The sequence below is a fragment of the Ochotona curzoniae genome, unplaced genomic scaffold (genome assembly GCF_017591425.1).
Source record: "Ochotona curzoniae isolate NIBS_2020 unplaced genomic scaffold, NIBS_Ocur_1.0 contig_2599, whole genome shotgun sequence".
NCBI classification, from domain to species: Eukaryota; Metazoa; Chordata; class Mammalia; order Lagomorpha; family Ochotonidae; genus Ochotona; species Ochotona curzoniae.
Genome location: NW_024465520.1, coordinates 7,944,884 through 7,968,036, shown reverse-complemented (window position 1 = coordinate 7,968,036; position 23,153 = coordinate 7,944,884). Strand labels below are relative to the sequence as shown.

General features: G+C 43.0%; 1 protein-coding gene across 1 annotated transcript in view; it reads right to left on the bottom strand.

Annotated features, from left to right (window-relative positions):
- The window catches only part of MED12L (mediator complex subunit 12L), a 302,774-nt gene that overhangs the window by 40,211 nt on the left and 239,410 nt on the right, over window positions 1-23,153 (bottom strand). The window contains exons 17-30 of the mRNA XM_040974792.1: window positions 20,728-20,846; window positions 19,946-20,089; window positions 19,019-19,182; window positions 16,101-16,232; window positions 13,336-13,563; window positions 12,572-12,713; window positions 11,001-11,121; window positions 10,228-10,329; window positions 9,444-9,557; window positions 6,279-6,478; window positions 4,596-4,784; window positions 3,344-3,418; window positions 3,038-3,228; window positions 1,774-1,935 (exon numbers count right to left, since the gene is read on the bottom strand). Coding sequence (XP_040830726.1) covers window positions 1,774-1,935; window positions 3,038-3,228; window positions 3,344-3,418; window positions 4,596-4,784; window positions 6,279-6,478; window positions 9,444-9,557; window positions 10,228-10,329; window positions 11,001-11,121; window positions 12,572-12,713; window positions 13,336-13,563; window positions 16,101-16,232; window positions 19,019-19,182; window positions 19,946-20,089; window positions 20,728-20,846 — 2,083 coding nt within the window. The remainder of the gene's footprint in view (window positions 1-1,773; window positions 1,936-3,037; window positions 3,229-3,343; window positions 3,419-4,595; window positions 4,785-6,278; window positions 6,479-9,443; window positions 9,558-10,227; window positions 10,330-11,000; window positions 11,122-12,571; window positions 12,714-13,335; window positions 13,564-16,100; window positions 16,233-19,018; window positions 19,183-19,945; window positions 20,090-20,727; window positions 20,847-23,153) is intronic.

Sequence of the window (23,153 nt, the reverse complement as noted above, 5' to 3'; positions counted from 1 at the left end):
AAAGCAAAATGGAAAACCAAAAATCTGACCATGCTAAGATTCATGTGGACTCCGGGAGCCAGGCCTGTTTGTGTCTTGCGTTTGTTGTGGGGTTTGTTTCTGAGTGCATTTTTCAAGGTTACACAGCAGGACAGCTTAGCTGGGATTAACCAAGGCCAGGTCTGCAGACTCCACACCAGGGTTATCTGCTAGTGCCCTCTAGTGTCTAGTCCCAGCAGTGCCCACAACCTCCTCTGCTGAAGGGATTTCAAGCATTTGTGCACGTATTCATGAAATGTCCCCAATCAGAGAGCAATCACCTGATCACACTAACAAGCCAAGCCTCTAGGAGAGCAGCATGTCAAAGTAAGAACCAGACCAAAATATTTTAACCAGTTTGAGCTTACACAAAGAGATATGAGAGATGGGGCCCTGGGAACAGCCATCTTTTAACTCAGATTCCATCTGCCCCAACCGAGGGAAGCAAGGCAATAGACAATCACCCATTAGCAAAACTAGAACTGTGTCTTCTGGCTGGTTAACGAGCAGCAGCCAAGGTGGTGAGACCAAATACAACGCTTGTCGACCAAAGGGCTTAGAAGATAAACCTGCCAGGTGTAAATCCCAGCTTCACCCCCAGTGAAGTGTGTCTTAGAGCAATGCCTGGGAGCTCCCCGTGCCTCTGTTTTCCCACCTGAAAAAAGGGTACAACAGGAGCACCTGCCAGGTGACCGCTGCCAGAATCTTAAAAAAATCTACATAGTTGAATCTCACCCAGAAATGAACATTTTGTAAGAAAAGAGGTCAATAAATGTGTGAAATACAGTATTATTATATGGCCAGTTATACAGTATAATTAGGTGAAACCTCTTTTAAGATATAAAGGAGTAAAACATTAGTTTTGATAGCTTAGCGATAGTGCTTGGTACTCCAGAACAAAAGCCTCAAGTGTTAAATTCACCTGTACCTATCTCATGGTCTAGCAGGCTGGAATTACAGTTCTGTGTGGCTTCATTTATTTTTAATTTTTTAAAAAAGATTTATTTATTTTGATTGGAAGGGCAGATTGCAGAAAGAAGGCAGGACAAAGGTTTTTCCATGTTCTGGGTCACTCCCCAAACGGCTACAACAATTGAAGATGAGCCAATTGCAAGGCGGGAAGCAGAAGCCCACTCCAGGTCTCCCAGACAGGTGCAGGGTCTCAGGGCTTTGGGGTATCCTCCACCGCCTTCACAGGCCACAAGCAGGGAGCTGGATTAGCAGCTGGGACACGAACTGGCGCACACATGCAGTGCTGGTACTCAGAGGTGGAGAGTTAACGAGATGAGCCGACATGTCAACTCCCTGTATGTCTTAAACACAAATATCTAAACAGCAATGACAACCAGAAATAGATAAATAAATTTGAGGAGTTAGCATCTGACCACATGGCACAGACACCTGCATTCCACACCAGACTGCCCGAGCCTGATTCCCTGTGTTAGCTCATGATGTCAGCTTCCTGTTAATGTTGACCCTGCTAATGACTGAACAAGTGGCTTCTTGCCATCCACAACAGACACCCAGCATCATGCTCCCAGGTCCTGGCTCCAGCCCTAGGCCAGCCTTCGCACTTTCTCTAGCTCTCAAAAACTAACTAAATAAATAAGTAGATAGATAAAACAAATGAAAGAAAGATATCAGGACCAGTTCGTGGAAGGACAGAAGGCCAGGGGACTGTGGGTGTGACAAGCCTGCATGTTGGCACGGTGTTAGACACTCTCAGCCGTTCGCGGCGGTCTCCCCACCGCTTACCTTTTCTGTTTTTGTCGGTCTCTTTCCTTTTTCGAAGAAGAGCCCAAATGCTGCCCCTTCTCCAATTCTTCCCCAGCAGCTTTCAACACTCTTCCTTGCACAGAGGTGGGCAGCCGGGCGATCAGGGGAGCCACCAGCCACACACCCCTGCGTTCAGAGGAACTAGAAGCAGACACAGGTGTTACCCCAGGAGGCATCCTTTCTCTTGTTTTAGATGTAACAGACGCACCAAAGCAAAACTGGGATGCCAATGACATAGTGTATTGCAAAATTTCCATCTTTTTTCCAGTAAAAGCTAGGGACTGAGGAGGACGGACGACAGGATGAATGCGACAGACGACAGGCAGACAGACAGATACACAGATAGATGAAGACGGACGAGAAAGACTGGGGGGCGGGAAGAAGGATGGTGGAAAGGAGACAGAGAAAATACGGGAAGAAGAAATATGGGAAGAAGGGTGGCGGAAATCAGGGCTAGAGAAGTGGCAGAGGAAAGCTTAGACCAGTGGGGACAGGAGCAGCAGAGAAAGGATTTAAACGCAGCCGCTTTTGGCAGCGAGGGGTCTGGTTGCGGCTTTTCCCGGACCCTCAAGAGCGTGCCTTGTCGTTTTAATGTCGCCGCTGCTGGGCGGCGGTGGCAATGTGGTTCTGGGAGGACAGGTTATTCTCAACTGTGCTTCCATGATTTCCTAGGATGCTGGCTCTCTGACCAGCACTGGTCCTTCTACTCAACAAAAAATAACACTTCTCTTTATAGTAACAACATGAAATGCTATTACATGTGAGCATACCTACAACCAGCCCTTAAAGCTTTTAAAATCCATTTAGTTGCACTTTGTACCAAAATGAAAAATCAAAACGAGTTGCCTATTGTGATGGAAGGGCTATTGTAAGATTTCTTATGCCTACCCATTTTAATTCTACATACAAATTGCTATGACGGGTCTTCATAAAACTCTTCATTAATGAGGATGGCAGGAATTGTCTCCTCACTGATGACGACTATGGGACACAGTGGGCCACGAAACCATGAAGAAATGGAGGAATCCCGAGTTCACCCTTGGTTCCAAAGTCCATGGGCTGTGGAGCCAGACACGTCACAAGCTAAGATATCACTCACCCACTTTTACTCTTTAACTTATACGTATGGGACATTATCTTCCTAGAGGTTCATGAAAAAACATACTGCCATCACGCCAACAAAAGCTACTGCTGCAATATGCGATGTTAAGCATGGCCCAGTAAAACCTGCAGGGACCAGTACCTTAGAAACGTCTTGATTCCATTCTGATGCGTGCTGCTTGTATCTGCACTGCCAATGCTGCTGGGGTTGAAGAGGCTCAAGCCGGGATTGGCAGAGTTGTTATTCAGCTCAGCAGACTGCTGGAACACCTCTATCGTGGCCTTTGCGATGTTGTCCAGCAGGTTGTTCATCTCGGCCACGGATCCGGAGCCCTGGAGTCAGACATAAGATCATTAGCACACAGACACACTCCCTTGTCAGTCAGTATCAACTCGCTTCTGCTTTTCGGAGAGGTTTTATACATAAACACTTTGAATATGTACGCACAGGGTCCTTCAGGCACTGTTTGATCATCAGCTGAAGCTCCAGCCAGGACTGTCTCAGCGTCCACTGCTCCAGATTCTGAGCAAAAGGGAAAGAAGCAGCACGTTGAGCAGGCAACACAGGTTAAGAGACAGGCATTCTTTGTAGTACTGACTCTCAAACAGGAGAAAAATAATAAAATGCAACATAGGCACTTACGTAGATCAAAAATCTCTAATTTGTATATTCAATATGGGCACAAAGAAATAAATAACATTAAAATGTATGACTCAGCACGGCATAGGAAATAAAGACAAGAATTTCTTTATCAAAATCTATTATCTAACCGATGACACCCCAAGATTTATTTATATTTGAAAGACAAAGCCACAGAGAGAAGGGGAAACAACACTTCCATTCATTTGCCTCACTCTCCGGATCATCTAATGACCACACAGCTACGGCTGAACCTGGCTGATGCCAGGAGCCCAGAACTCCACCCTGGTCTCTCAAATAAGTGGTGGGGACTAAAGTACTCAGGTACTTTGGCTGCCTTCCCAGGTGTAATCAAAGGAGCTGAGTCAGAAGCAATGCAGCATGGGCTCCAGTGTGGTGGCTTCATCGGCTAATCCTCCACCTCCAAGTGTCCGGTTCCATGTAAGTGCCAGTTTGTGTCCCAATTGCTCCACTTAGCATCCAGGTCCCTGCTTGTATCTGGGAAAGCACTGGAGGATGGCCCAAAGCCTTGGGACCCTGGAATTGCACGGGAGTCACAGAGGAGGCTCCTGGCTCCTGTTTTCGTGCAGGCTGAGCTCCAGGTGTTGCAGCTATTTGAGGAGTGAACCAGTGCATCGGAGTTCTTTCTCTCTTTATGTAAATCTGACTTTTGAACAAATCTTTACTAAGCAGAGGCAGCAGCACACTTGCAGTGTCAAATGGGGTGCCACCATCATAGTGGCAGCTGCACAATGCCAGCACCAACCGCCCTCCAATGCTTCAACAGGTGCCCCCATCCAAAGTTCATTTCTCATGTAAATACACTGCTGGCTTAAAATAATCACTATCTGACGACTCAACATAATTTATAGCATCTAGCTATCCAGCAATAAAGTATGCCAATTCCATTAAAAAATATATTCAGTGAAGAAAAACCAGAATAAGTTACCCAAGAATTAGCAGTAGTAAAAAAAAAAAAAAGGGGGTGGGGGGTTGGGAGTGTAATTGCTTTGTATAACCGCAAGGAATGTGTCAAGGGACAGCAGCATGGACCACTTGCCTGAAGGATGCGCTTGATGTGTTGTCTTTGCAGGTTGTCCCCCTCGGCACACTCTTTGATGCCATGAGGATAGCAGATCAGCTGCAGTAATTTCTGTGCTTGCACGTTGGAAAGCACGGGGTCCAGTATAAGTTCTTTGTCCGTGCATAGTCTCTCAGGTTCTTTCAAGCAATGTTCTCCCACCCATTCCTAAAAACACACGGCAGTTACATTGACGGGCCATGGCCTGATGGGTCTAGAAAACACACATTGAACTCACAGCAGACACGGAACCTAAGGTCAAGAAAAATCTTGCAATCTGAAATTAGGTGGAAAGCGTAGGAGGGAACAGTTTCAAAAATTTTGCTTCTAACATTTTAACTTCTTAAATATACATAGTAGAACCTTGCCTAAAGAGAAAAAAAATTAAAATAAATATTTAAAAGAGGAGAAGGAAAGAAAACCCTGGTATGTGCTTTCAAACTAAAGATGAGTTCTTACTCTAGGTATATATATTTTAATTTAAATATTTACTACGATGGTCAAAGTGTTACAGACCCAAATGGGTCATCAATTTCATTTAGGATTGGCAGGGAGGAAGGTGGGGGAGATGCTACAGTTTTCCTTCTTGTGTTCTCATGGGCAGGTTTTATTTTTGTGATCAATTTTTATACAATTGCTATACAGTGGTGATGATGCTACATCAAAAATGTTCATCATCTTGATAACAGTATCTGATGAAAGGGTTTGGAAGTAATGATACCCCATAATGATGAAAACATATTGAGCCCAGATCTTCATCTTAAAGTGGTAATCTCCACTAAATGGAAATAAAGTTCCACGGAGGCGTGGGCAATTGTTAAGAAGGGAGATACAAGATGGATCAAAAAGAAAACTCTTAAAAAAAAAAAAAAAAGATGTCACATGACATAAGATCCAGAATGCAAGGATTCCCATTGGATAAATCTGCACCAATCGGAGCATGCAGATAACCAAGAACATTCCACCATAACCCTAGCAACAAGCAGGGGGCAGGTCAGCCTCCTCTTAGAGTAGAATGCAAATTAATACTGTGCGGGACAGGAGTTGGCCAACGGTCACCACCTTCAAACCATCACGGGGCAGACTGACTAGCTTTTGGGGGATAACATAGTTTGATGAGCAGAAAGCGTAGAGGAAGTGAGTATCTTTTAAATATTGCTGATTAATTACAAGAGCAAAAGAAGTGACTGAGCAAAGGTGCATCCTGTGACACTACACTCTAAGAAATCTCAGATAACTCCGACAACACACAGTCCGCAGGTGAGGAAAACCCACTGCACTAAGGCTTAACTACTTTCTGTATCTTGGCCATATCAAAAAATAAAGGCTGATAGATTCAAAACAAAAGTGAATAAGGTACATGAATATACTGCAAAAAAAAAAAAAAACAAAGGGTATATACAGCAACATTCATGTACATGGATAAGTCTAGTTATAAAAAGACACGGCAACTTTTTTTAATTCGACTGTTTCAACATCATCCTAGAGTTCTCTATTATTTTAGCAATTTTCAAAAAAAAAAAAAAAAGGAAATGATTTCAAAATAAAGTTAGCCACAGAAATGATCACCTCTGTGCAAGTTTTCCACCAAAGCGAGAAGGCTCACTGAAAGAAGTTACATCCTCAAACTATAAAGCAAAATCAATTGGGAAAAGAAAATACCTGTTGACAGATTGTCCTCAGAACATATCTAGCATATTCTCTTAAGTTGGCAGTTTCTATGGAAATGCTTTTCCCGCAGGATTTGGAATTCTGTGAGGCAGGCCAGATGTCATCAGCATTGCCATCCCGACGCAAACCCCGTATGTTGAAGTCATCATTCTTTAAGGAGCTGACATTGTTACTGCCAATTTTGGCATCGCCTAAATAACGGAATCAGAAAGCACAATCTCAGATGTTCAGAATGCTGCCAGTTATCTGAGAAGCAAATGGGGCCGGCTTTCAGGGAGAAGTAAAGTGCGTGAACTATGAGCAGTGCTATCACTCAGCGATAGGTAAAATGGATCGAGAGCACAGATGCAAGAACCAGGGAGGCTTCCATCACACACAGAGAAAAAGCCAGGTTTAAGGCTCATTCCTTATTTTGTTCACAGAGTCAAATATACTTCCACCACATTTGATGTCATGAGTCACACTGAGTAATCACGGAACATGGGTTTCACCACTATTTCAAGCATGAATGTAGTCAAATTCACTTGATTGATAGGCAAAGAAGAAAAAACGGGTTACTCACCCTTCTAGATGTCCCTTTTGCATTTCTTCTCTTACAATGCCTTATTTTCTATCCATAGGTCAAGAGAAAAGTTTTGCCTTAGCCCACCTTACTACCAACTTCTTGACAACACAGATTTATTTCCCTGGGAATGGAAAAGGGCAACGCACACTAAGGAAGCCCTGAAGAGTAGGGTATTCATTGAATAACCCATGTCTTCCACCTTCCTCTCTGTACCGTCCAAATCGGAAAGGGTTACCCGATCAACCTCTAATAGACTCAGTGACAGGAAGGCAAGAGAAATTCTTTCCCTCCTAACAAAATTTTGTTGGGGGGCGGGGATGAAAAGGGAATGACTCAGCAGAACATGTTTGAAAATCGGCACTAAGATCTCGTCTCTAGCCAAGTCATTATTTTTAAAATGTGAAACATACTACAATCTGGAAACAGGGACTGCCAGATGACAGCAACGCCTTCAAGCTTTTGCTGATTTACCTGCAGGATTATAGTAAGCCCCGATAGGAAAATTTTCTGTAACCAACAAATGAGTTGAGGCGAGGCCGTACCTGCCTGCAGTGAATCAGTCAAATCCAGCCCAGGTCAGTAAGCACCCACAAGTCAACCAAGAAAAGGTTTTTGCAAAACCAGGATGGCTTAAGAAATTTTTACTATTCAAATCCTACGAGGAGGGGAAGGACGTGGTATTTCAATGCATTGATACACGGCACATATTCAAATGTAATAAGTACTAACTTCCCCTCGCCCACAGGAATGTATTTAATTGAGTAGGACTTTTAGGAAGCTAAAAGGACAAAACTTAAAGAACCAAAATTTAGGATGCGTTCTCCACCCTTAGGTGACATCTCTATTTCACAATACCAAGCTAATTTAATAAGTTTGCGCAAAAGTGAAATTAAAGGTAAACTTAATTTTGATGCAAAAATTTGAAAGTCACGCTTTTTTTTTTCAAGCATACATATATTATTAACAAACTTTTCAGCAAAATCCCTCACTATGCATGGATTTCTTTTTTTTTTTTTTTGCATCAAAATAAACACACCCTTTAATTCCATTTCCATGAACCATGTCAGGTTCCTTCGTATTTCCCAGTAAATAGGGGTGGAAAGGTCAATGATTGGGAGAGTGGTGGGCAAGTTAAAACCTTCCCCCCCGCCCCACCTCCAAAGCAAAGCAATCAACACCTCTGCCAGCTCCTCCTAGAATATCTTCATGCATTTCAGGTGTTGGGGGACAGAAAAGGCCTGTGAGGTGGAGCCAGACCCTACAGTTACAGCCACCACGAAGGGGCCCACCTAGCCGATGCCGTGCACCTGACCTGATGCTTTCACACCTGGACAATCCTCCATTGTCTTTAAGGAAGAGGACACATTTTAAATGGGTTCAGACAAGGCCAGCTAATCAAAAGGCCAAAGTCAGAGTTCACGCCTTATTTTCGGCTGTGAGACTCTCTGCCACGTACATGCTCACTTCCAATATTACTTTATCAAAAAGCCACTATTCGGTCATTTTTCTGATAAGTGCTACAAACACCGTGGGGAAGAAACCAGTCGCTGACTGCATACTGTCAAAAATAACTGACCAGGTGTCTCTTCCTTTAAACATCATCAGAACTTGCTGACTATATAATACTATAGGCCGTGAGGCTAGCGGAGGACCAGTGACCCTCCATGTGGCTCGACCCTTCCCTTAGCATAAACTTCCATGTGCATGTCAGAAGTATGTATGTAGATCGGTATATGTGCGCACTCACACACATCATTTTTATTGCATTTTAAGTAAACTTCTTACAATTTGTTTTGTGACAACTCTGTCATCCTTCTGTGTTATCAGCAAGTATTAGGACATGGTTACACTTTCCAGACAGCCATCTACTGTGACCCTACCCACTGGGGCAATCTCTAACCACAAGGAGCTCCTTCTGAACACACTGTTTTGGCACGCAAAGCTGGAATGAGGCAGCCTGAAATCAAGACTTAAAAGAGCATTCAGGTTCTTTTCACTGATTGAACAAAAGTGTTTTAAGGTTTCTAACACTGCCCATGATGACACCTGCAGCTTCTTTAGAACATATACAATAAGTAAGTAAAAGTCATTCTGGACATTATGGCTTAAATGAAGAAACTGCTGTAATTGTTGATCAGTAATACAAGCACCACTGCCATTATCACCTGGTTCATGAACAAAACAAAGGCAGAAGGATACAGACTCGTTCAAAATCACAACACAGACAAGTAATATTAAAATCCCAGTTTTCTGATGTTTTGTACCCGGGTGACCCATGCTTGGTCAAATCACCAAGTCTTCCCTGGTCCTCACCAGGTGCAATTTCTGACAAAAGCTGAAGGTAAAATCACCCCGTGGGCTGCAGGATCTAGCTTATATCATTTACTTAAAACACAGTGTAATTCAGGGAAGGGACACCACCCACAGCCCACTTGAATTACACTTGCAGAACATCAACAACATTTTCTAGGAGGAGAACAAACAGAAAGCACGCCTGCAAGGAATCATGATCACATTTCAACCTGAAAACGGATTATTCCTCCTGTGATTCTGATGATTAACCAGGAAACATCGGGCTAGGGCAGTCTTACCAAGCATCATAATTGCTTTTAACACAGCAAACACGGCTCCCACTTCGATGCTATTATGAGCAGCGGCTAAGAGGTGTCTATCACAGGATGACCTTATTCCGGGAAAAGGTTTGCCTAGGAAAACAATAACAAATATTTAATAGTCTCATCACCATCATTAACCATCTTTTGCAATCCTTTACAGTCAGTGGGGTCTCTCATTGTTAGACTGTGGGCGCTTAATTGCCGTTAGCTTGCAGTAAATGATGCTTATGGATTCGCTAAGAATGACTGCCAGGATGCCTCACTACCATTTTTGTTTTTAAATGATTGAAATCTTGTCATTGATCCTCACAGAGACATATTAAAAAGATTAGGCAGATCTTCAGACACTTGTGTCATTGTCACACGGGGTGTATAGATATCTGAAGCCAGATCCCCAACACCCTTGCAATGGCTGGGCTACCTTGTTCCTTTAGCCTCAGGACAAGACTAAATGAGTCACCCCTAAGCTGCTCCAGTGTGATTTAGAATCAACATACAGAGAATGCTAGAGGGCCACACTGCCCACCTGCGAGCCTTAGCTTAAGAGCAGAGGTATTCCATTGTTTATTCATGCTTGATTCGTGTTTCTCAACATACCCGGATACCAGGCCAATAAAAGGTGCTGGGAAGGCCTCTCCATTGCATCATCCTATCGTTAAGCAGCCCCAGAGGAAGCCCATGGGAGCCAAGAAGGAAATGAGGACACAGGCGGCCCACCTGGTCATTTCAGAACTTGATCACTTCCCCTCTGTTGGCTCACCTGCGGACTGAGGGAGGAAGTAGGCCTGGGGAGTCTGGAAGAGGTGGAGCAGGAGTCGACAGGTCATCCTCGCCCCGGGCTCAGCATCTGCATCCCCACAGGCTGGCAAAGGCAGATCAGAACACAAGCTTTGCAATGGATTCAGGGCAAAGTCCTTGGAGTTTTCTATTGAGCTCAATTTTCCCAGTATCTCAAGCAAGTTGTCCTTACAGCTACTAAGAACTGGTGGCCCTCTTGGGGAAACCTGAGTGCTCCCGTAAAACAGGTCATGACAAACGGCAGCTCGTCGTCTTGCCGATGGGGACCTATGGTAGTGCTTTTCTACCATGGAGAGATCACAATTCTACCATCTCCACCAGGTCGTCTCCCCACTCACCAACAAACACACTGCTTTCAATCACAAACCAGGGCTCATGTTGTGGCACAGCTAGTGCAGTAGTTGCAGGAGACTCAGGTTCATTCATAGTCCAGTTGTTCCACTTCCAATCCAGCTCCCTGCCAGAGGTCTGGGAAAGCTGTAGCGTATAACCCAATTGTCTGGACCCCTGCCACCCATGTCGGAGACCTAGAAGAAGCTCCTGGCTTCACCCTGGCTCAGCTTTGGCCATCGTGGCCAATCAGAGAACGCACCAGAGGATGGAAGATCTCTTTCACTCTCTCTATCTCATTCTACCACTCCCACTGTACCTCTGGATCTCACATAGACTTTTCTTTTCAACAAAACAGTCAGAAACCATTCCTCCAAGATAACGGGGGGATCCCACGTGCCTCACCTGCGGCCAGGAGAGAGGGGAGTGCGACGTGCTGCACGACGTCCTCGAGGGAAAAACACTGTCGTGCTATCAGAATAGCAATGAAAGTAGCTAATGAATCATGGAATGAAAGGTCACTCACCTTCAAGAAAAACATTGACAGGTTTTAATACCTAACAGCCTTTAAGTAGCGACTAAGATTAATATCTACGAGAACGTAGGCAATACCAACAAGGTCCTAATCCCAACATGGACCAATACAGGGGGTGACAACTCCGGGGGATTATTATCTCGTTGGACTATTTTTGCTTTATGAGACACAGGAGGAGGTTTACCCCTATGTCTGACACTAAAAAGGAAAGAGTTTTAACTTGTATAATATAATTTGAGAGGCAAATCAAAGCTAAATCTAGAAATCAGTAAAAGATGAAACCTCACTGATCTTTTCAGCAGCGCCTTATGTCATGTCTTGATGGTCAAACCCTTGGGGAATAAGGAAGAGAAGGGTCCCGCTAGTGGAAAAAAAGGACAGTCTTCACTAGTATACTGAAGTTTGTCAAGGCGGCAGCTAACAGGGAGCCCTTAATATGATTAATTTAGTTCTAGGGACAACTCGGGAGGTTGCCAACTGACACTCAGCTTTTAAAAGAAAGAAAAGAAAGGAAAATTAAGTCATAGTAATTTCACAGGTAGAAAGGAGTAAGGGAGAGAGCCACAATAGCAGCCTTCGTATGAGGTCGCACTGTGAACCTCGCGCTGTGCTTAGCAGATTAAGAGGAGGGAGGAGGGTCATGCTGCTACAGAGGAAAACACAGCAACAATACCCAGAAACTTCAGGGACTATGCTGAAAGGGGGGGGGAAATCTACATATATTAAATATATCAACTATTAACAGGCATCTATCTGCATGATGGAAATACGGAGACAGGATTCTCTACTGAGTCCTGATGAGTAACCCTGCAACCGAGAGGAGGATTCTAAAATGGAGAGAACTCTGCTGCACATAAGCTATTGTGGCATGTGAAACTAAGGATGGGTAGAAAGAGTGAAGGACTGACACTGGGGTGTGTGTGTGTGTGTGTGTGTGTGTGTGTGTGTGTGTGTGTGCGTGTAGTTACAACTAGGCACATCTTGAACTCAACATGACTCAGGACACTGTGAGGCAGAGCGAGTAGGAGCTCGTCATTTCCCAGGTGTGGACAGACACCCCCTAAATCTAGCACTGGTTACTCCTGCATGGCACAAGGGTATCTGTAATGTTCTTTTTGCTGTATCATATCTCCCACCATGAGGAAACCAAAGCCCCTGATAAAAACCGGAAGCAGCTTTTGAAGAGACTAAACGTGCGGAAAACATTGTAACAAACGAGGGGCACAGCTCCTCTACTCATGCTGCTGCCTGCTGACTTCTATTTTATTCCTCACGTATTTAACCCTTTGCAACTACACTGTAGTTTATTCCTTTCAGACAGGAAAAAAAAATGGTTTAAAATATCTTTTGCTTTTTTAAAGAGTCAATTCAAAAAAAAAACCTTTCCCATAGCCAAGGATCAAAGTACACAGCTAAGGTGGAAAGGAAACAGCCAACTTACATCCACGGTGCACAGCACATCATTGAACCCCCACACGTGATTTGACGAGCAACAGAGAGCCTTCAGGACTCCCAGCCACTCCGAGCTGAGCACCGTGCAGCAGGCCGTCAGCTCCGAGGAGAAATTGGCTATGTCGTTGATCCTGGGATGCAAACAAAACCACATACATAAAACACTCAGATGGGATGTAAATATCACACACGCATTTCCTGTCCTTCAACAACTTGCTTATTTTCCTAGATTCAATATACAATGAATACCCACGAGTCAACTGACGCACCAGCTGGATTAAAAAAAAAAAAAAAAAAAAAAACTGCCAACAAGCAGAACTGTGAAGCAAAATTTAACCAGTGAAAATGTGAATTAGAACTTGCTTAGTTCGGTGAACCTATCTACTCAATTTTAAGAGCATCAAGAAATGAAATGCAATATACTTAGGGAGGAACACATACAGGTCATTTTGAAAGGTAGCTTATTTTGCATTGTTACTGTTTCAGAAAACAGGTCAAAGAGTTTATAGATCGCATCTAAAACATGTCATCCAAAAATAATAAGCCAACAACTAATCCAACAGTACTGCCTCTTGGATAAACAAAATCAGGCAATGGGGCAGAGACAGCTTCAGGAATAAAAGGAGATAAAAAAAAAAAAGCCAATGACAGTCAAATGTCAGTCTAGAAAATTACTAATGATTTTTAGGTTCAAAGAAGCAGCAAGGAAACCACACACAGGTTAGTCATGAATCCCAGGTTAACCCGTCTCACCTTCCAGCATCCTGATGGCCCATACATACATTCATGAGTGTATTGCAGACAAAGCTGTAGCGGTTGGCCGCGTTGTTGCTAAGGATCTTGCCTAGCATTGAGTAGTTGATGCTGCGCGCTGAGGGATTCTCAATAAAAGTCATCATGAAATTTGGATCCCATCGCAAGTTAGAGTTTGCAGGTACCACGTTCGTATATATGGTCTGCTTTACTTTTGAACAGGCACTACTGAGGTTAGGAGAAGAATTCAAAAGAAAAAAAATTTTGAGTAACTACAATGTTATTCACTCAGGGACATACTGAATGACAACAGCTGTAATGCATTTCTATAGAAAATTCCAAATAGAAGCTCTTGATGTGAACTTAGCAACTGGACTAACATGGAGTACAGGACCTCGAATGTAGAAACTACTCAAACATGGTTGTTACATGGGTGGCAGAACTGAACAAACAAGAGACAGGTGAATACTAAACTGAATCATTTCAAAATATTTCTACATTTTATATGCTCAAAAAAAAAATCCCTGAGCCTATAGAAGTGTAGCATGAAAAACGGAAAGGAGATTAAAAATCAAAACATGAAATAATTCAAGGAAGCCTTCCAATCATTCTCTTTTAACAGTGCACTCAGTCGTACTTTAGGGGAAAATGGTACTGAAGCTTCATCCCACATTCTATGTTAATGTTTCTCAAAGTACAATAAGTATATCCAAAATTGATATGCCAAAGCCATTGTAAGGACAGTGGCTGGGCTAGACAGACAGATACAGAGAAAGGTAAAAAGAAAAAAAAAAGGGGGTTTAGTCGGGAGTGAGCAGAAACATTTACATCACACAATTTTTCCAAGAGTGAAAAAAAGAGCTACCACATCCTTGCAAAAACTTTAGTCATGATTTCTTTCTCGGCAGCATAAGAAGACTTGTAGGAACTTTTATTGTGGCGAGGGAAAAATGAAAGATTTGCTCAATTGTTTTTGAATTAGGTAGAGAATGTTCTAAGGGGATAGAAACGTATCCCTTTCAATGCTGTTGTACAGATGACACTGACGTCAGTGGAATTCCAAAGCTCACGTTCCATTTCTACCTTCCTGGGAGTTAGTGGCCGACCCGTGGCACTCTCACTCTCAGATTCCTTACGGAAACTTACTTAGCGATGCCTACTTACCACAGGTAACAGATTTATTGGCAACATTCACCTTCTGTCCAAGATCCCTTGTAGAAGGAACACTGGTTTTTTAGGCTGTTTTTTGGCAGCAAAACTTTTGACATACAGAGCTATTTGTTTCAGATTCCTAATCTTAGGCACCATGACAGAGGGAAAGGAGCCAATTACAAGAGCCTTGAAAATTAAAAAGCATACATTCTACCCTAAACGGCTGCTACTGTCAAGCACTTGCATTCAGTGTTGATTAAAGTGTGAAGTCAACCCTCCTGGGGGTTGATTCTGCGCAACCGCAGCCCCCATTCTACAGCAGGATTGGAGGAGATGCGTTCCAAGTCCCAACAATCACCTACAACTGGTCGACATATTACTCGTAGAAACGTGAACTATTTTTTTTTTTTTTTGGCATAATAGAGCAAGCGCTTCAAGATACAAATTCCTGGGGCCCATTGCAGGTGAACTGAACTTGCGTGTTTAAGAAGTTCATCCAGGTAATCTAGTTGGCAATGATGCTGGGAAAGCACTGACTTAATGGAGAGGACTAAAGCCACTGACTAATTGGCAATAATTACAATCCCAGTTTATGTAAAAAGTGCCGGTCACCACTGAAGGATACAAGTTTGAAATACGGAGTCAAGACATTTTCAAAATGAGGACCATGACGGGACCTTGTCCTTTCAAACACCTTCCATACTATGCTTCACTTCCCATAGTGAACCAGCAATGCCTGGAGCCGAGCAGATCCGAAGGCAGGAACCAGGAGCTCTTCCGAGTCTCCCATGTGGCTGCAGGGTTTCAAAGCTTTGGGCCGTCCTTGGCTGCTTTCCCAGGCCACAAGCAGGGAGCTGGATGGGAAGTGGGGCTGCCAGGATTAGAACTGGCGCCCATATGGGATCCCAGTGCATGCAAGGTGAGGACTTTAACTACTACATGACAGCACAGGGCCCTCACCCCACTTCTCACTCAACATTTTAAAGATTCTACAGGAGAGTCTGGCGTGATAGCATTGCACATTCCAGGATCCCATATGGGCACTGGCTCTAATCCCGGCAGCCCCACTTCCCACCCAGCTCCCTGCTTGTGGCCCGGGAAAGCAGTCGAGGATGACCCAAAGCCTTGGGACCCTGCACCCACGTGGGAGACCCAGAATAGGTTCCTGGCTTTGGATTGGCTCAGCTGCAGCCGTTGTGGCCGCTTGGGAAGTGAACCCTTAACACGCCCAATCTCAGGGGATCTCGGAAGCTAAGCAGGGTCGGGCCTGGTTAGTACTTGGATGGGAGATACTACTTCTTTGGAGAACAGCTATCTCTTGGAAGAAATACCAAAGTAGCATTACTTATTAAATAAAGGCATTGCAATCCACGGAATATTAAAACAAAAGGAAAAAAAAAAAAAACGCATGTTGACATAATACTACATAATGATGTAGTTTTTTTGCCATTAGTATTGAATATTAAGTACACTCTGAGTTTATAAAGTTACTATCTGATATGACCACTATTAGCTTTGTGAAGGCGAGTGTCTGCCATTGTTACATGAGTGATAAGGCAAGGGTCTCGAACACACAGAGCAAGATTCTACTTCCGTGTTTCTCCTCTACCCACCTGAAGAGGTCTCCGAATTTGCTTCTGAGGTGACTGCAGGACACATAGAGATCATAGAGGTAGGCTAGGATGCATCTCTCAGGGGAAGAACATTCTGAGGGATTCACAACATGTTTCACCACACCACACAACCTAAGGAGAATAAATAGGAAGAAATGAGATCTATATTCTGCTACCAGAAATGGCATATTGCAATCTTCCAGACAGAAAATGTCTACATCCACACATTACTTGGACAAGAAAAAAAAAAAAAATATATATATATATATATATATTCAAACTGTTCATATATGAACTATTCATACATAAATTGAATAAAACATCAATTTCTATCATGACACTGAAATACTAGACCTATTTTAAATTGGAAAGTCAGATATACAGAGAGGAGAGACAGCTGGTTCACTTCCCAAGTGACCGCAATGGCCAGAGCTGAGCAGATTCGAAGCTAGGAGCCCGGAGCCTCCTCCAGGTCTCCCACCTAGGTGTGCAGGGTCCCAAGGCTTTGGGCCATCCTCTACTACTTTCGCAGGCCACAAGCAGGAGGCTGGATGGGAAGTGGGGCCTCCGGGACATGAACCAGCACCCATATGGGATCTTGGAAGATGCAAGGCAAGGACTTTAGCCTCTAGGCTTCCACACTGGGCCCTGAAATGATAGATCTTAAAACAATCGCAGATACATCACTGACAACAAAACCAAATGCAAGAAAAGACATTCTTCCCTACAAGGTGGAAGAAGCCACCAGTTAAACTGTAAGGACACAGAAAAGACAGCCCGGTATTTTACAGAGCTTTGAAATGATCCCTTTGTAAATAAGCAGTCTCTGCAGACAACATATCTGAGTCACGCATCTTCAGGAATGTGAGCTGGTTCTGGCCTGGACCCGAATGCAGGGTTCAGAGGCAGAGTTCCTTTTTGCTTTAATTTATCTAACATAAGAAGAGGAATCCTGTTCTAATTAGTGACATTTGCCATGACACCTCCCCTTAGGAGTTCCTGCCCATTACTACTCTAATTCTGCATCGTGACTGCCCAGGTCTCTATCATTCGTGTGCCACCTTTAGGACACATCAGAGTTCCACCTGAGTCTGAGTCCATCGATATCTTGCATTCCATCACATCCTCCAACCCAAATGCTTCACCCACGAATGGCACCACAGAAGACCGGGGTGACTGAAGCTGCAAAGGACTGCAGCAATCCCATCATCCATACTGGACAAGGGTGGCTCTCGGGGACAAAACTCTGCCTTGCTCAATCATACAGAGCTGATTCACAGCAGACCTCAAGGGGCAGCCTAGACCTCTAGATTCTCTGGCACTCAGGAGAAAGCAGAAGGCAGGAGGGAGCCAGAAAGCTTAAGGCTAATAGGGACGATGCATCGTAGGAACCGCAAGTGGAAGCCAGGAGACTCCTTGGAGAAAGAGCAGTGTGGCATCTCAAGCCCAGTGAGTTGGGATCAACCGACGGAACCAGATAAAGGCTTTCAGACAGAAACGAACTTTTGTAACAATTAAGAAGAAAAATGATAATGTAGGCAGTCTAATGCAGTCTGTTGAGGATGGAACCGTTACTGGGAGTCGGAGAGGTACACACGGGGCATTAGCCAGGCCTTCCTCAATCCCTCTGACTTGTCATAGGCAAGAATATCTCACGATATCCCAGTAGATTCAGTCACATAGACACAAAGAAAAAAACCACAGTCATTTTGTGGGAAATACTTACCCTTGCTACACTTTATAAACTAAATACACAACAGTGTCAGAGATTAGTTTTTGAAAACTTAATAGGAAGTAAATAATAATCAAGTTCAATGCAACAATACATAAAAACACCTATCACAACCTGCTAAATTAGTTTCGTGATTAAATAGGTTTCAATGCATTCTATCAAAACCAAGGTATAGACTATCAACAGCAGGATTAAGGTGCAAGTAAAATCCTCTTTAATAAAACCTGTGACATTTACTAGCTGTGTCATTGAGTACCATACCTCAACGAACACTTCTCTTCTTGGCCTGTATAACTGTGCTAAAACTCAAAAGTTAGTAGGGTAGTTGATAGCTATAAAAACTCTATATACCCTTAATTCTAAAATGCAAGCTTTCTCCCATTTCAATATTTTTCGGATGATTCCGAATTCATTTCTAATCTAGGTACACAAGTCCTTTATTCAGGAAAACCTGCTGTTAAAATGGATGCCATTCTGGAACCAAATGTAAATTGATTGTGTGTGCTAGGTGACAATAAAAGACACTGAAATACATGCTCCGGAGGAAATAAAAGGTCCAGAGGGAAAAAATGGAAGTAAAACAGGTTGAATGTTATTATAAAACACGCGAGAGGAAAAGAGCGGGCAGTGAGCCACAAGGAGCACATTGAGGTTACAGAGTTGACGATGCTCCTTTGTTCTCTGAGACCTGATCCCCACGGTGGAGAGCGTTGGGTAACCCCTCTAACTCAGCTCCACCGGGCGCAGCAGAACAAAAGTTAGTCTATAATACATGCGCACGCATACACACACAGGCTGAAAATGAAAACAAAAATTCATCTGGCCTAGGTCAAGTTTGCCAAAATACATCTTTCAGTTATCAAAGAAAATGAAGAACCAGATTTGAAAAGTGACAATGTGTGCAAAGCTTCATTCATGTTGGGTTCTTCCAACGTCAACTGAAGTTGCATGGACAAAGAAGTCACGGTGCAGGGCAGTGTAAATGACAGAAAGGTATAAATGGCAGGAACAGAGAAGAGGATAGCACCTTATTCAAACGAACCCACTTTCCACACTTGTACACACTTTCTGATCAAGATTTTCTGATTAGAGTCCTCGATGTTTTTACTGAAGCAGCTATCAGTACCAGTTTGCCCAGAAAGTGGACATTCTAGCACTGAATGACAGTGATGCTCTGTACACTGACCCTTCAAACACCTGGGCCGTCTGGTCGGGGTTCAGGATCAGACAACTGTGGTACCGCCTGAGAACGGCCACGATGCAGACGCACAGACCCGTGGTGTAGTTGCCTGCCAGGCTGGAGGACTTGAGGAGCAGCTCGGCTTCCACAACACTCAGTTCATTTAGCAACTGCAAAGGGAGAAAAGAACGAATAAAAATGTGGGTGGAAAAATGGCAGTTTTTACAAACAATGCACAGAATGCATCATTCTAACACAGCTTCAGAGTCAGAAAGCATATTCCAATGGATGTGACGGGCTTTTTATTTTTAACCTTTGATTCTTTACCACCTGATAGTTTTCCTTCTGTCTAGACTTCAGGATGCCCGAAATTAGGAAGTGTCCGGAGCTGAAATAGTGACTGAAACTTCACAGCCAACTAAACCTCAGAACTGGATAATTTTAGAGAGCAACTCCACTCCTCACTTCTTTGCTTCCTTTGCCTTGTCACTTTATTGACTGTTACACATCTATCCTTATCTTACTAACAAAGCTAAGACTGCCTATAGAATAAGCAAAGGAAGCCAATTCTTACTCCTGTTCATTAACAACAGAGTTCTATAAGTAAATTTAGATTTATCTAAGGAATATAGAAATTTTCATTAGGTCTAAATCTAAACTATAGGGAGAAAATAAATGTTCTTCCTTCTCTAAGAAAAATGCTTAACGCCAAAAAGAAAAAACTTTAAAGCTCACATTTTTAAAATAAAGGTATTTCATTAAAAATACAAACACAACTACAGGTCAACTATTGGTTGAGGACTATTAATTCAGAATTATTCCAAAATGTGCTTGAGTGTCACTGCCCAGTAAGTGGGTAATTTTCAATGGTGCAATGCCTGGTGGGGTAGGGTTTCTCCCCTGAAAGGAAAAGAAACATGTTGAATTCAACACCTGTATTGCAAAATCAATGAGCCCATTGATGTTCAGTGCTGGCTCCATGAGATCAAAGATGAGTTGAATATGGTGAGCCAAGGGGAGATGGTAAGACGTCCCCGATGCAAAGCTTGTAATTTGTTCTAGCACATTGTTAGAGATCTGAAAAGCAAAAGTGAAAAACAGCTATAGATTCAATTGCCAATTTTTTTTTTAGTTAGATATTTCATTGTTAAGCAAGGAAGTTTCAATTCATACCTGATTCAACTTGGACCTACTGCCACAGAATCCCATAACATGCATAGATCTAAAATAATAAATGCAACATCTTCCCTATATTTTGAAGAAATGTATTAAATAGGTAATAGCAAGTAGCTCCTAAAATCCTGAAAACAGGTCTACAAATGTTAGCAAGCTTTAGATGTATCTAATATAATGTTAATGGATAAAGTAAGAAAGAATTAGTTTCTGCATTTTATAGTATTTTATTGTAGCCATCAAAATATTCTCCCTTATCAACAGCAGTGCAGGACCAAAATGTAATTGTACAGGTACTGTATCAATAATTATCTTATAGATTGAATATTGTTTCATATAATGATTAAAAAAAAAAAAACTTCTGAGAAAGGCAATCTGACACATAACATGAAGGTTCAATAGTTTAAGGACCTGCCAAGTATGTCTATAAAAATCTGTTTAAAAAGCAAATTAAAGTTGGAAACATATTGCACAGAAGTGATGATTTTAAGGGAAAGGGAATATTTGAAATGTCAACTGCTACAACTGCTTTAAGTGACTACCTGAGTCGTGACCTGATGCTGGTCGAAGTATGAGAGGAGTTGGAGTTTTGTGAACACAGTCTCCAGTGTTGGAAAAGCTTCTTGCCTGTTCTTCCTGGCTTTTTGTCCTTCATCCCCACCTAAACATACAGAAAGTAGTTAAGTATTTCCATTTAACTTAAGTTCTTGAGACATAGCATACATATTGACAAAATTATCTGAATTGCAGCAAAATGAATAAACTCGTGGAATGAGACCCGAGCAACATGTGCACAATTCCCAGAGACCCAGGGAACCCCTCGGGTCATTCCACCCTCATTAATGGACCAAAACGCTGACTCTTTAAAAGCAATTTTATTTATTCTATTCATTTCAAAGGCAGAAGACAGAAGGGTAGAGAAACAGAGAGCCCCCAGCCACCAGCTCACTCCATGACTTCAGCAGGTGCACTGGGCCAAGCCAAAGCTAGTAGCTGGGAATTCATGCAAAATCCTACATGGATTGCAGGGACCTAGCTAAGTCATCACCCACTATGTTCAGAACCTTTCCCAGGAAGAAGCTAAAATCAGGAGCCAGCGCTGCCTGAGACTCCAACCAAGGCCTCGGCTGGTGCCACTTTTTTTCTTTGAAAGAGTTATTCATTTGAAAATCACAGTTACAACAGAAAAATGATGGAGAGAAAGGTTTTCTATCAGCTGGTTCACCTCCCAAATGGCCAGAACAGCAGGACTAGGCCAGGCTGAAGGCAGGAGTTAGGAGGTTCATGTTGGTCCCTCATAGAAACACAAGCATTCGAGCCATCTTCCCACTGCCTCCCCAGGTCACGAGCAGAGAACTGAAAGGGTGGCAGCCAGGAATAGAACTGATGCCCATGTGGGATACAAGCCTTGTGGGTGGCAGCTTTACCTGTTACACCACAACGCTGACCTCACCACACAACACCTTCACTGCTCTGCTAACTAATTTACTCCTAAGATCTTCACTTCTACAAGACTGCATACTTCTGAAGTTCTGAAAAATGAAACCATATAGTACATAATGTTAATATCTGGCATTTCTCTCTTTTTTTAAGATTTATTTATTTGATTTGGAAAGACGGGATATATAGAGAGTAGGAGATACAGAGAAGAAAGATTTCCCACTCATTCACTCCTCAACTGGCCACACTGGCAGGAGCTTAAGCCAATTTGAAGTCAGGAGCCAGGAACTTCCTCTCGGTTTCCCAGGCAGGTGCAGGGTCCCAAGGCTCTGGGTCATCCTCTACTGCTTTCCCAGGCCACAGGGAGGGAGATGGATGGGGAAGTGGAGCAGCTAGGACATGAATCAGTACACGTATGGGATCCTAGCACATGTAAGGTGAAGATTTAGCCATAAAGACATCTGTTCTTAACAGTTCTATTAATAAGATTCCAAAAATAAATTAGGTCCCATTTGTAAATATCTTTAACATAATCTTTAAAAATCTTAAAAAGATAGGGAGTAGGAGTTCAATAATGTGATTTCCAAGGTCTTTTCCAACAATGATTACCAGCAGAGAAAGGCTACCTGGAGAAGGGCTCAGCTATTCACATATTCCTCTTTTTTGGCAAAGCTTATTCAGAGAACAAGCGCCACAGCCCCCCAAATTATCATCTTTCTGATGGAAGAAATTTAGCTGAAATGAAGACAAGTCAAAGCATCTTCCTGGAAATGGGCACTCCATAGTTGTGTTTCTATTATTGACTTGTCAAAAAAAAAAAAAGCACACACACACACAAAAAGCCAATCGCTGCTTCTTGTCTTTGGCAGCTCTTGTGCTACAAATGCCTATTTGAGGGATTGGTACAAAGACAGACTATCGTCTGGCACTTCAAAAGCTGTGAAGGAAGTAAGCAGGAGGGCCCAACAGGGCAGCACAGGACACCACAGTGTTTCCTTCCCCTTCTGACTGCACTCAGCTTTCAAAACCCAAAAGGTTCCATGCGATCGGGGAAAACACTCTAAAATAATTTCAACAGAACATTCATTACTAAACTTAAAGGGGATAGTATCCTCCCAGTACAAGGGTACTAAAAGATGCTTGAAATATTCCTTGCTAGTGAGTGCAGGAATCCTAAACTCCATCTTCTAAACACAACCTATTTCCTCTTTTTGCCGAGAGAGAGAGGAAAAAAAAAAAAGAGAGAGAGAAATATCATAGAAACGGTTTTCTTGGAACACTTTTTTCTCCAAGGGACAGCAATCAAGGCAAGTTTCATTTCTTCTCACAACATGGTTGCGTCCTCAAGGAGCCAGAATTCAACAAGGTCCTTACCCAGCAATAACAGGGAGACAAGGGATGTGATGAAAAGCCACGAGGAGGGGACTTTCTCATTGTGTTCTCACACAAACACAGCGCCCGCCAGGCAGCCTCAAACAGCAGGTGCAGCCAACAGCTGGTGCTGGCCTTCAGGGCAAGTTTCTGCATG